The sequence below is a fragment of the Dermacentor variabilis genome, chromosome 7 (assembly GCF_050947875.1).
Source record: "Dermacentor variabilis isolate Ectoservices chromosome 7, ASM5094787v1, whole genome shotgun sequence".
In the NCBI taxonomy this organism is placed as follows: Eukaryota; Metazoa; Arthropoda; class Arachnida; order Ixodida; family Ixodidae; genus Dermacentor; species Dermacentor variabilis.
In genome coordinates this window covers 165,856,916-165,869,955 of record NC_134574.1, presented here as the reverse complement: position 1 = coordinate 165,869,955, position 13,040 = coordinate 165,856,916, and the positions used below count along the sequence as shown (strand labels likewise).

The 13,040-nt window shown below is 43.8% G+C and overlaps 1 protein-coding gene across 4 annotated transcripts in view; it reads right to left on the bottom strand.

Annotated features, from left to right (window-relative positions):
- Amnionless (amnion associated transmembrane protein) overlaps positions 1-13,040 on the bottom strand; it is a 48,029-nt gene that overhangs the window by 21,394 nt on the left and 13,595 nt on the right. For all 4 annotated transcript variants that reach the window (XM_075700225.1, XM_075700224.1, XM_075700222.1 and 1 more), the window contains exons 6-12: positions 12,273-12,372; positions 11,473-11,552; positions 9,892-10,048; positions 8,936-9,031; positions 4,587-4,701; positions 2,783-2,918; positions 707-838 (exon numbers count right to left, since the gene is read on the bottom strand). In XM_075700225.1, coding sequence (XP_075556340.1) covers positions 734-838; positions 2,783-2,918; positions 4,587-4,701; positions 8,936-9,031; positions 9,892-10,048; positions 11,473-11,552; positions 12,273-12,372 — 789 coding nt within the window. In that variant the 3' untranslated portion in view covers positions 707-733. The remainder of the gene's footprint in view (positions 1-706; positions 839-2,782; positions 2,919-4,586; positions 4,702-8,935; positions 9,032-9,891; positions 10,049-11,472; positions 11,553-12,272; positions 12,373-13,040) is intronic.

Genomic DNA, 13,040 nt, shown 5'->3' with positions numbered 1-13,040 from the left:
AGAAAACTACAGCTGCCATCTGTTGAATGAACCCTGTTGGAACACTGAAGTTGACATAAGTGTTTAATTTGCCTATGCACCTTTAAGGGGCTTTTGGACAGGGTCGAATGAAAGAATGTCAACTCTTTCAGCCTCTATTCAGCAGATGATGACTTCTACATTTCCTGTACAGTCAAACCGGTATACTGGAGATGAGGTTGTGTGACTGATGTCACATTCCTTCTCCTTTCAGAAAAGTTAACATAATCTGTGAGGTGACATATATATTATTTAAGACAATGTGGCTCTCAAAGAATCCAGAGTTAGTAATGGGCCACAGTCATTCATTGCTACAGTCAAGGGCATAACCAAGAGTGTGTTTTGAAAAGCTTAAAAGATGAAGTTTCTTTACAAATTTTACATAACCTGCTGGTGTGCTATAGTTCTGGTCTCGGACATTAGCATTGGAAGAGCAATCTCTTTTCCAATAGTAATGCTTTTCCATTCTTTTGGCATTCGTGAGTAGTCAGAGCAATGAAGTAAATCTTAACTGTTTCTTGCCAAATATCAGCGTATAATGACGGTATTTTCATGTTGGATGCAATTTCTATATGATGAGGTTTAACTGTACATGCAAATGCGCATGATTTGTACAGTAATGTGTTTAATAAGGACAAACATTGTGCTTCAAAAAAAGAGAAAAGAAAGAAAGCTGATGCATCATTACCATTGTCGTCGGTTGTCTTTCTTCTCATCACTGTGATTCATCTTCGCTTTTCTCACTCCCTGCTTCTTCGTATGCCGGGTTTGAAAAAGTCCCTGGTTCTTCCTTGTCACTGGCGCCATAATGAGGAAAAGCCTGCACAGAGAAGCGGACTCGCATAGTATGCTGAATCAGCTCTGACCTACAAGCCCTAGTTATTCAAGTTACTGAAACCCCCTGATGTCAAACTGCTTAAAGGGACACTAAAGTGAAAAATGATTTCTTCTGCATCAGTAAATTACCGTTCTACAACACCAAAAACACGACTCTTACAACAATAAGACGTTTGGTAAGCCAGAAAAAGCGCAAGAACGAAATACGGGTGGCGACGCCTACTTAAGTTCCCGCACCGGGGGGCTGTGACCTCTTGGATTTTGATAGCACCTTCAAGGGCCTACTAATTATATATAGCGGTATAGATTGACTACATTGTGTTCTAAAGGAACCAAATATTAAACATGGCAAGTTTCGGGAACCTTTATTCAGCCAATGCGGCCCAAATGCGAAAACATACTTTGGAATCCCTGACGTCACGCTGACGTACCGCACTAGGGTTTCGGCGCGAAATTCAAATACTGATACTTGGACCTTCATTTTCTCATCTAATAAACAAACTATTTTTGTGAAATGACTGCCTGCAGAGTTCTCAAACAATGCTTCATTAGTCTCAACTGATTTAGTGTAATGCTTTAGTGTCCCTTTAAAGCTGCTTCACTATGATGCCATGACTTGCATTAATGCAGTATGCAGTACTTTTATTAGGCGAGTCTTCTTTTCTAGGGAAGAAATGTTCATTTTTTTCTACTGAAGTGTGGTACAAAACATGAAAGAAGTGCATGTGGAAACGCAACTGCTCAGTTCTGTCGTAAAGGTGAGCAGCCTCAGTTGGTGTGCCAAGTTCATGACATCAAGTCAGTGTTGATAGTGGTTGCTTTTTCTCACTGTGATCTTATAGTAAGTAGGAGAGCAGCTTTTTCTGGTCGGCCCTTGCCCAAATTGCTGAATCTAGGTATTTGGGTCCTATGTCATCCAGGAGTGCCATTAATGGTGCCACAATGCTGTCAACGCACACACATTGTGCATGAGTTTGCAGTAATGACATTGCCTGATGAAATTCTGCTTTGATGCCCATAATGTTGATGATGCCTATGATGGTAAGTCTTGTAGCAAGTCTCATGCAAATGCTATTGTACTGCCACAGACATTCATCCATAGATTGGTTCTACTAGAAATATTTTTATCATGTATGGTCTCAGTTACAAGACGTTGTGAACTTCCATAATTTTAGATGCTTGAGATTAATGTAATGGAGATTATTTGGGCCATTTACCATACTTATGATCTTGCATGACATGTCAAAGTTCTGTTGGAAATGTTCCAGTTTTGCAATGCAGATTTTGTTGCATTATCTTAGGCGCAGTTCTGAGCTTGGTAATGCTTGGTTAATTCAGCATGGTCTGAAAAGTTTCTTCCACAAAGTCGCGCATTTTACAATCTTTGTATAATTGTACCATCAATACTCCTTAAATGTCTTTCCAAGTACACCAAGTGGTAGTACATTGCATGCAGCTATTAGGCAGTTCATTGAAAGATACCCTCATTCAAACTTCAGGCTTTTTAGGATTGCTCCTATATTGTCCTCGTCGATGAAACAAATTGTGTCTGGTGCGTATACTTGACTTTTTTTTTCCCCTTGTTGCACTAGATGTTACACGTGCCCACTGCAGTGGGTCAGGGGCTGTGGCATTTGCTGATGAGCACAATGATCGCGGGTTCAATTCACGACAGTGGCTGCCACATTCTGATGGTGGAATGAGGAAATACTTGTGTGCCGTGCCTTGGGGTTGAAGCAGAACCCCAGGTGGCCAAATTAACTTGTTGCCCTCCAATAAGGAGTCTGCAGCTTTGAAACCCTAGAACTTGGAACAAAAAGTAGGAAATCTTGTTGCATTGAATTCTTCAATGCAACATAGCCGTCAGCAGAAGCGGTTAGTTACTTTACTAAGACAAGGTAACTTATGTGGCGCAGTCATCCATTACCTCAAAGGGTCCTGCCAAGGGGTTCTCGAAGCTGGGCTCATCCCCTGATGGCACCAGGGCATCGTGGGGTGTGGTACCCAGTTCCAGCTCAATGCGCCCATCGTCGAAACGAGCCATCGGCAGTAAAGGTCTTCCCCTGTAATAGAGTGTTTGTTTAAAGCAACACGACTGTGTGAAAGGCTGAGTGATCCGTTGTTGGGCGCTTTACCGCACGTCCGCGAACAGTTCACACTTCCGTCTTTACATTTTTTTCAGATCTTTATGTTTCCCCCTTTCTAAAGCAAAGGGTAGTAAACAAGAGATTTATTTTTCGCAACTTCCTCTTGTTGTCATTTTTTCCCTATCTCTCTCCAGTGAGAAGAGTGGCTGTGTGTGCCAAGACTTGAAATCTCTCTCCTGTAAAAGGGAGTCCGACCTGTAGAATGGTGAGATCCACTTTATAATTTCCCCGTTTATGTGAACACACAGATCTTATGATGGGCTAGCTGCATTCCGACAAAATAAAAACACAAATACCCGATCGTGCCCATGTAAGCCACCTCGTACGAGGACCAGTGGCAACCGACGAGAATCCGAGAGCCTGGCGGAGGAAGACCATAAGCGAGAGCCCAGTAGAGAAGCGTTATAGCGATCTACACTCTTAGGCAAAGTTACACCCTTTGGTTTGCCCCTTCTGCCACACAACAATAATCGTTATCTGCCTTGATGTGTTTCCTTTCTTTAACGCTGCGAGCCCGGTACTTTCCAGTAACGAACGGCACGCGCGTTATCGGCATAGAACAGTTTACACCCTTTGGAGTGCCCCTTCTGATAACGTGCGTGCCGTTCGTTACTGGAACGTTCCAGGCTCGCAGCGTTAAAGAAAAGAAACGCATCAAGACAGATAACGATTATTGTTGTGTGGCAGAAGGGGCAAGCCAAAAGGTGTAACTTTGCCTAAGAGTGTATTGTAAAGAGGCACGAATAAGCCCCAACACGCTGCACTGTTCTCCTGTAAAGCTTGCTCCCCTTAGGTATTTTCCTGTTGCACGTAGAGACATCTTTCCGATGTATTCTGGCGGCCAGTATGCATGGCCCCTTAAGCCTATGGTGATGCAACTTGTGATTGAGAATTGCCGGTCTCCACGATCTTGCTATAAACTTTATTGAATCAATCAACTGAGGCACGAGTGTCATTACTAGCCCTGACATATACTTGCACACGAATCACGGCTAAGGCTCTGTGTTCCCATCTGGCTGTTGGTTCAGAGGAGCAACAGTAACAGTGCCACTGAGAGAGCAGCACAGCACTCTCTCGGTAGTCCCTAGTGCGCATCTAGTTGCTGACGTTTACGCGCATGCGAGTGCATGCATTGCAAATTACGCATAACAAACGGTTTGCGTGATGCAGCCTTTCGGGCATCCATAAGTCACACAGAATTTGTCGTGCGCAGTTTGTATAAATCGTGCAATTAACCACGCACAACAGTTCTATGCTGCTAAAGAACAATTAACTACAGAACTGTGCACGTAAAGCGCAGCTGTGAAAACAATTTTGTGTTTTGTGCGTCAAGTCGTTACTTCGCACTCACTGCTTCATTGAGGTAACACGTGCTTCTCAAGCTGGCAATAGGTGCTCTGTGGCTTTTTGTCTCCGGTGAAGAGCAGTGCGACTTCGCGGATATACAAATTGCATTGCCGTGAAGCTGCACTGGAAAGCAACATTTCCGTATAGCTTGTCCATCTCCGCTTTACACTTGTTGAATTCTTGTGGTGGGTAATACACGCAGAAACACATTAACTCATTAGCCCGTATTGCAGTCACCTGAAAAAGGTCTTGGGGTGTCTGAATCCGTAGCGCCGAATGATCAGGAAGACGGCGCCAACGAGCAGGAGCAGTGTGAACAGTACTCCAAACACTACACCAGCCACGGAGCCTCCTGAAAAATGAAGAAAGAGAGAGAGAAACAAAAAAGAAACTGCAAAGTCACTGGTTGAAATACAGAGTCATGTCGATAGTTGACAATAAGAGTAAGCTTGCCTCGGGGCCAACGCTCATTTCCTTGTTCCTTACACAACCCATCAACCGACGTGAATGAAATTCATTGTGTTTAAGAGAGGAGGCCAAATTCTACCGAATTTAGGTAGCAGAATTTTGATCCAGTGCCTAAACTCGTTTATTCTTAATTTTCTAAAAATTAACGATTTCGCAAGGAATAACGTTGATGCACAATGTTTACAAATCCACAAGTATGCAGCGAAACAGATATCACAATTCTGTAAGCAGGATCTGTTATGTTATCACATCATGTTAAGACATGATATAAGAGTTCACAGCTTACATAGAACAGTTACGATGTATATGAGGGTTTTACAAAAGACCTACTCACAAATCAGCTGCATAATTCAGAGCAGTGTATATACATCCTACTTGCTTGCTTTAGATGTCTAAATAGATGCTGCTTATACAACGTATGATATCATTTTTTATTGCCAAGTTATAGAGTTGTATTCGCGACGCCAACTAAATGCTTGCCCCAAAGCGGCCATGCCTAGATCCAGCTGATCTAGGTTCAGCTGCAGGTTCTCACATTACAGCGTATGCTGCAGCATTGCCTAGGTAATTCTCAAACGCCGTGACGCCGCCACGCACAAGCCCAAAAAAGTAAAAAAAAAAAAAATATGGATGTCGAAAGAATTTTGCTGTGTACCGTTACGGCGTGTCATCACAGCAGAAGACAGAAATTTATAATTTCATCGTGCCCCGAAAGTAGCAGACGACACGCAACCTAGAGCGACATGGATAAGAAACTTGTGCATAGGACGACTGCTTTATTCCAGGCGTGTAGACCACTGCTTTCTTTTATTACAAAAGCAATTATATGGACACTCCAGGCGCATTCCTCTTGTCGCTGTGATGTCGCCGGGCAATACCATCGTCCCTGCACCACTGTATGTGGTGCACACGGCGTGCATACGGTGCACCGATCTGCATGGGGACAGAGTCTAGGCATCTAGGCGCACAAAGGGCTGATAGCTTTGTGTGTGCTGTGTTCTCGCCGCTCAGTTGGCGTTGAAATGAGAGGCAGCTCGAAGGTCAATTTGCTCACTCCTGATGCCGCACTTCCTCACTCCGGCGTTCTGACAGCGAGTTTCCGTGGTCGTTGAGGGCAATGTGTTCATGTTTGCTTGTGCGCGCGTGACACCATGCTTGTTGATTTAGTAACTAATCAAATGTTTACAAGTTTATAAGGCCAATAAAACTACTCTCTTTACTTCGTATAGCTGTCTACTAATTTGCAATCACAGTCGATGCTTCGCCTTTCGGGTGAGACTGCAACTTTTTTTGTTTTAAATATGTTGCTAGCATTTCAGATCGCGGAGTGCATCTTGTCTAGGCGGGCACTTTAATAAATTAGTGATGTAAGCTTATGTTTCATTTGGTTTGGTTAGTTTAGTTTTGTACACCCAGAATTAGTGTTACAGATGTCTTAAGCAACAGGGATATTCTCGCTAATGTACTTTTGTCTGCAGGCACCAGTATACCCGGAACAATAACTAGCTCGGAAGGTCTGAAGTTGATCATGAGAGCGAAAATGATATGCCGCAAGGCGACATATCATTTTGAGAGCATGTTTTAGTTTAGCGGCGTAAGCGGAAGATGCCATTTTCTCATTCAATGCGATGAGTTGTCAGTTAATTTGCTAGCACAAAATTTAAGTGCAATTGCAACAGCATTCATTCCACACGTGGAGCAATCGGACTGGTCACAGCGCCGCTAGTTTGTTTTCCAACACTGTGCACACAGCTAAATTCCATTACAATTGGTGCGTTTCATTTGCAAGTTGTGTATTTGCACTAATACAGGTGGCACTGCTCAAAAGGAAATGGTCACTAAATTTCGGAAACCTAGGGGAAGAAATTGGTCCGGTTGACTATTTACTTCTTATGCTTCACCGCGATTTGAGAATTTCTACGGACGCTGGTTGTCTGTTGTGTTCCCAAGTATGGGCCCTACCTCGAACATTGTGTACTACGAGCATGAATAAGCGCCAGTCATCAGGCATAAACTACCTTATCACATGGATCAGCCAAGTGTAAAGAGAAAGGTGCATCCCGACTCACAAACGGAACTCTCATTTGATTTTTTATTTCAATACACATTGACCATGAATCTGAAAACTTTTTAGCCTCATTCTATCGGTGCACCATATCCGTATTTACTTTCTGAAAGCACGACAGGCGTTATTGCCTGTATATTGTGCGGGATGCTATGCGATATACTGCAACACGAGTCACAGTGCGGAGTCGCCTGTGAAGGTCGAAAACGGTCAAGTATTGTACGTGTAGCGGCAAAGCAACACCACGAACAAGTGCTTGCACCTTTCGGAGGCACACTACGTATAAACACTTCCCTTTTCTAACCTACGGCTCGCTTGAAAAGCTCTTCGTCTTTCAAAAAAGACCGATGTGGCTCGCCAGGCAGGCCGGACATTTGCACGCACAGCGCAACGATTTCCGCGGTTTCAACGCTATAATCCTTGAGACCAATCTAAATAAGGTAATCGGCAGCAAGGTCGCTTTCGGCTTGGGCGAAACACCTCGATTCTATGCCACAAACGAGAAACTTGAGCATAGCACCAAGCAAAAGAGCTGCCGTGAACCTGAATGTTGTAGCACCACGACATTCAGCTTGTGCTGGCAACACAGACATTTGGACCGTGTTGCCAGCACAAGTAACGGATTCCGGAGTCGCCAATACTTCATGGTTAAAGTTTTCCAATTTTCACGGTATTCAGCAACTTTTGTAGCCAAATTGATGGCCAAAATGGAAAACATGCTGCCTACATTCTGTAGATTTTGACTTGTTCTGTTAAATTCAACAAACCCCACCAAATGCGGTGAAGCGGATGCCAAGGAAAACCATTTCTCAACTAGAAAGCTAGTTCCCACGTATTTACATAGAAGCTCCTAACATAACGTGCTACCTTGGCCGTGCAGCTGCTGCCCCTGAAGCAACTTTAAACGGAGACTAAGGAACTATAGAAAGTCATTTCGAAGTGATATTCTTTCAAAGATCTATTTTGACTTTTTTGGCAGGAAATAGTTCATTATTATCGAACAAAATAGTCAAACTTCCCCTTTTTATATTTTCACGCCGTAACCTCGGCGCCTGCATACGGCACTGTGACGTATTCTCCGGGGACCGTTCTGATGCAGGAAACTTTCTCGAAAGTTGCTAGGCTGAGTCCAAGTAGCAATTGCTTATATTGTAGTCCAATGTAGTCCTCCTTTACCAACAAACATTTATCTCGACGCCAATAGGCGCTGTCAAAATCCCTGGCATCATAGTAAGCCGTTGCGGAAACTTCAGGACGGCGTCGTTAAGCGCCTTTCATCTTTTTTTTCTTTTTTCCACTTTTCTGGCATTCTGAAGAAGCGTAGTTCACTAATACAGCTTAACTCAACAGTCTTTTTTTCATCCCCTTGACTTAATGATCTAGTACACATGAATAAACATCCAAGAGTGTGGATGTGGAACCAGCCGCCGTCATAGCACAACAGATGATATTCAAAACTTGCAAGTGCGCCTCTCTACACACCTTTGACGCAACCAACTTGGCAGACCTTGGGCTGTAATCATAATTAAAGTATCAAAATGTGGGTCAGTTACGCCATTCCTGCCACCATCCCATTTCCTCACTTAACAAGGTTTCAAAATGCGCGTCTCAGCTTTAAGCACGCTACTAGCAGGAATGCGGTCCTCTTGGTTAGGGAAAGTTAGCTCTCTGGGAAAGTTGTTCATGCGTCCACTTTCATTTCCTTAGCTTATCACTTGTACACTTCAATTAAAATTACTAATGACTTCCTCTCTACTTTTGCAGGCTTCATTATCTGTTGGCTTCATTGTGAACTTATTTATAGATGTAGTTATTTACTTACATCAGGGGGTATACATCTCGTGTGAAATCGTGTAATTCACACTCAAATCAAACACACAAGGCATGGTAAAAATTGTCATTAGATACCATATTAGCATTTGCAAGTAGAAGAACATTCCAGTCTCTTGCGAACCAAGGAAAAAAAAAATAACGCAAGGCGTCAATTTATAAAGGGAAAGAAGCTGCCGAGAGGTTGCCCGAATTTAACGTGAATATACGGACGTTACCTAACCTTGCGATGCACCGCTTCCGCCAGCCAGCGTGGTGTTCCACTTTTCACTCCCGGTCAGGCTCGCACTGAGGACGCTGTAATGCTCTGCATCCTCGCCTGTGGGAAACAGTATGTATGATACTTATAGGTCTGGTGTGCCCTCTTGAAACCACCTTGAAGCGACACATACTACATTTGCTTATATAGCGACACGTTTGACTGTTTAAATGCCCCCTCGCCAGGGCCCGTCAGAAATTCAGATTATACATTATAACTTGTGAAGTCCCCTCTAAAGAACCATTTTTTTTTTTCAGATTGGTTCGCTAATAGCGGTGATAGAAGAGACTGAAATGTCGCAATGCCATGCTGCCCGGAGGCAAGCTTCACTGCCAACATAGACACCGTCTTCCTGCCCTTTTCTGGCGAGCGACATCCCTTCGCTGTAGGCGCTGAGCTGTGCTCCGTATAGAGGGTTGCAGAAAATAACGCCTTTCCCTCTACCACAATCACTCTCCCTCCATTACTGCCTTCTAACATACCGCAGTCAAGGGACCATGCCGCACTATTATCACGAGCCCCCGCCTCCTTCATATTATTTTTTTCTACTCCTGTTGTTTTTTATCCTCTTGTGCAGTGCACTTTCGATGGCACTTTTGCGCATTCTGCATTGCATAGTTTACCGAAGTCACGTGCCATTATCAGTGACACTGCAGGCATGCGGTGTGACGTTGTCGCTCTGTCAGGAAGCAAGGTTCCCTTGAAAGTGACTGTGGGCAGGCCTGCCATTTGAATTTCCAGCCGTTTTCACGGTGTGCATCGATGCAATACCTTGCAGACATGGTCGTCAGTGCGTGAGGTGCGCAGCACGCTTGTCTGTTTGCAGTGCCCAAACTTGGCGAGAGTACTTTCAGCGGTAGGCTTCTATACACTTTGAAATAAAAATTTAGCAACCTCTTATCATAAATAAATATCCTTGCCTGTTATTCTCTCGTAGATGTCCGTGGCAAGGCTGTGAGCTTTTCCAGGGGCTATCGGCATCCCATTGTTCTTGGTGCCGAGATCGACGGTGATGACCTGAATGAGTCCGGTGTAGGTACGATGGATGTAGGCTTGCACATGTCCGCCATACTTGGGCTGCAAGGAAATCGCCTTGTCAATAAAGTGCATGTGACGATTTCGCCTGGCACAAATCGCAGTCTCTCCGCAAGCTGTAGTATGCGAGCCCGGCTATTCTACATGTGCCAAATGTTGATGGTAGAGTGAGACTACATGTAATACAACACGGTTATGTATATCACACACACAGACACACACACACTCTCTTTTGTTGGTATGCGATGTGACACACGCAAACGATAGTGTAAGATTAGGCAACTATCAGTAGCGCTTTTTCATTTCCGAGTCTGCGGACCAGCTGAAACCAGCATGTGCGCTCTAGCTTGAGCTACGTGACATGCTGTACGCACCACATGCCTGAAAGAGTTAACTGGCATTGGCACGAAAGAAGCATACATGCGGTAGTGCCTTATGGAGGAGCATCGAGATATACTGTGCCGGGTGGCCGAGGTTCGACACCACCGTCGGACACTTTAGTGGTTAGGCGATGTGAGAGAGGAACCCACCTACCTACCACAAAGTGCCCTGGGATGGTCGACCAAAGAACACTTCACGTTAAAACCTAAGACAGGGGTGGCACTGCCACCGGGAGCATATATGGTGGCAGCTCCTGTCTTTGTATAACGTCCAGCCAATAACGAAACTGCTAATTATGTGCATAACAGCTATTCCTGTGAAGGAAACACATCTGGCGTTCTGGGAAGCTATCAGACCTCGCTCACATGGGCACCAGACACGTCCAAATGTCGCACTCGCAGGACATGGTTGGCTCAGGAACCACAAAGATACATTGACAGGATGCCTGAATGGTGCATGAACAAAATGAGGAGGAGAAACACCAGTAGGAAGTTCGTGCTTGTGTCCATTTGTTTCTTGTACGTTGCCTGCTTGTGTGCTTCGAGTCCCTTACGGTGGGTCACCAGCAACATCATTTCTTGGAAACAATAAGTTTAGACTGGTAAAGTACTTTTTCAAAACGTTTTTGTCCTTGCTCCAGTGAAAAAAAAAAAAAACACTCATTGCTGATCTATGAAAAATGAACTAGAACAACAGGAAATGCTGTTAATGTTGATCAATTCAGAAAAACTGGTGCGAGAACTTACATGGGGCGTTGCCACTCACCTTGTGTTTTTGCCTAGTTTCTGCCTTACCAGTTTACGGTTTGGGCGGCTTTCTATGGAGTTCTAGAAACGTAATTAACCAATACAGCTCGCACAGCCCCGACAGAAGACTTAAAAAAGCCTGAGGTCGGAAAAGGCATGCTATACAAAGATACCTGTAATGCAAAAGCACTGTCATTTCATCTCTACAAGCCTGAGGATCTCTTGCCGTACACACACAATTGTCCTTTATATCGATTACTCGAGATTGCACTTCAAGATCTAGCATATGAGCTGGGTGTACCTTACGAGAATCTTTCTTAAACCACTCACTGAGCTCACCTTGATGATGTCGGTGAAGAGGAGCTGGACAACATTGTCAAAGATGAAGCCCGGACCGGGATGTATTAGCAACGCAGAAGCTGCACGGACGCAGTTCAACAGTTACATACACGGATGGGTAAAGCTGGAGAAGGTATACTCCCAAAGCGAGGGAGGGAGATAAAAGAAAATGCAGAAAACAAGTAGTTCACACTTGTCACGACACTCGCAATACAATGAGTAAAGTAGCTGAAATGATGGCGAATACATAGGCGATAAGGCATACGTATTGCCTACACCTGAAACTGCAATTCAATGTGTTGGTTATAATGCGCTGTCACAAAAAAAAAAAAAAAAGGAGAACTCTGGTAAGTATTATCGCTAATCAATAATAAATTTCAACATGTCCAGCACGCATTTCTTGATATTTGCCCAGTGCTTTATGGCTATTTCCGTGGACAATTTTGCAATCAAAACGCAACCTATGAATTAAATACAAGCTCTGCCCACATAAAAAAAAGCACTGCATCTGTCTCTCAGTGCCTCAAAATAATTTACTGTTCCCAAATGACGCCCATAATGAAAGAAGTTCACCTTTGCGTGGTGATGTCGCGGTGACGTTGCATGGTGACATCGTGCATCTTATAGGGCTGCCACTGACTCCACGTTACACACTTTCACTCTCCTCTCTACTTTTTTGCCAGAATATAAATAGCGACAGCCACTTTATCCTCTATCTCGTCCATATATGTGCCACACATTCCGGTAAACATATTAGAGACTCGCGACATCTAGTATTCGCTGGAACACACATGACGTACCGCAGATGGGACAGCAGTTTCCTATCATAACGATGGAGTCCTGGCAAGGCAAATCCTCGGCGCAACGGGGCGCGTGCTGTATGCAGATTCGCTCCAGGGGCTGCGGGGAAAAGAATGACCGCATGTACACTCTATTGAAAACAGTATCAACAAGACCACCAGATAAACAGATAAGATAATCTATAATTTTGAGAGCAACTATGGCCCTGTACTAAGGTTTCCTGAATTTATCTATACAAGCGCTAAGCAATTTTCAACCGCAGGCTTTGAAGTGACACTCAGAAAAAAAGAGAGACAAACGTGAGCCATTATTTTCTTTTAGAATATAAAAGTATGTTAGAAGGATAAAGATAAACACTAAATCATTCCAGATTGATAAAATATTTGTTGAAAACTTAATTTTCGTTAATTTCATGGAAAAATAGGTTCATTATTAGAATAGAAAATGAAGATCAAAGTTTCATTTCTTTTTTATTCTGCCCATAATCCTCAGCATCGTTAAGTCACTGTGAGCTGAAGTATCTTAAAGTATTTGTTTGTATTTTTCCCATTTTGGCTCAGTAAAAGTACTTGAAACTTGTCAATTTCAGTTTGTTTCTTCAAGAATGCAATACAGTATTTCTGTGCCAGTAAAAATTTTACTCGCCCTGAGCAGATGCCATCAAAATCCGTGATGACACTTCGAGCTGGTGCGCGAACCTCAAGGCAGGGTCACCACCCGTCTTTCGTTTTCGCACCTTTTTGGCTTACCGAGCCTGTCCACAAATT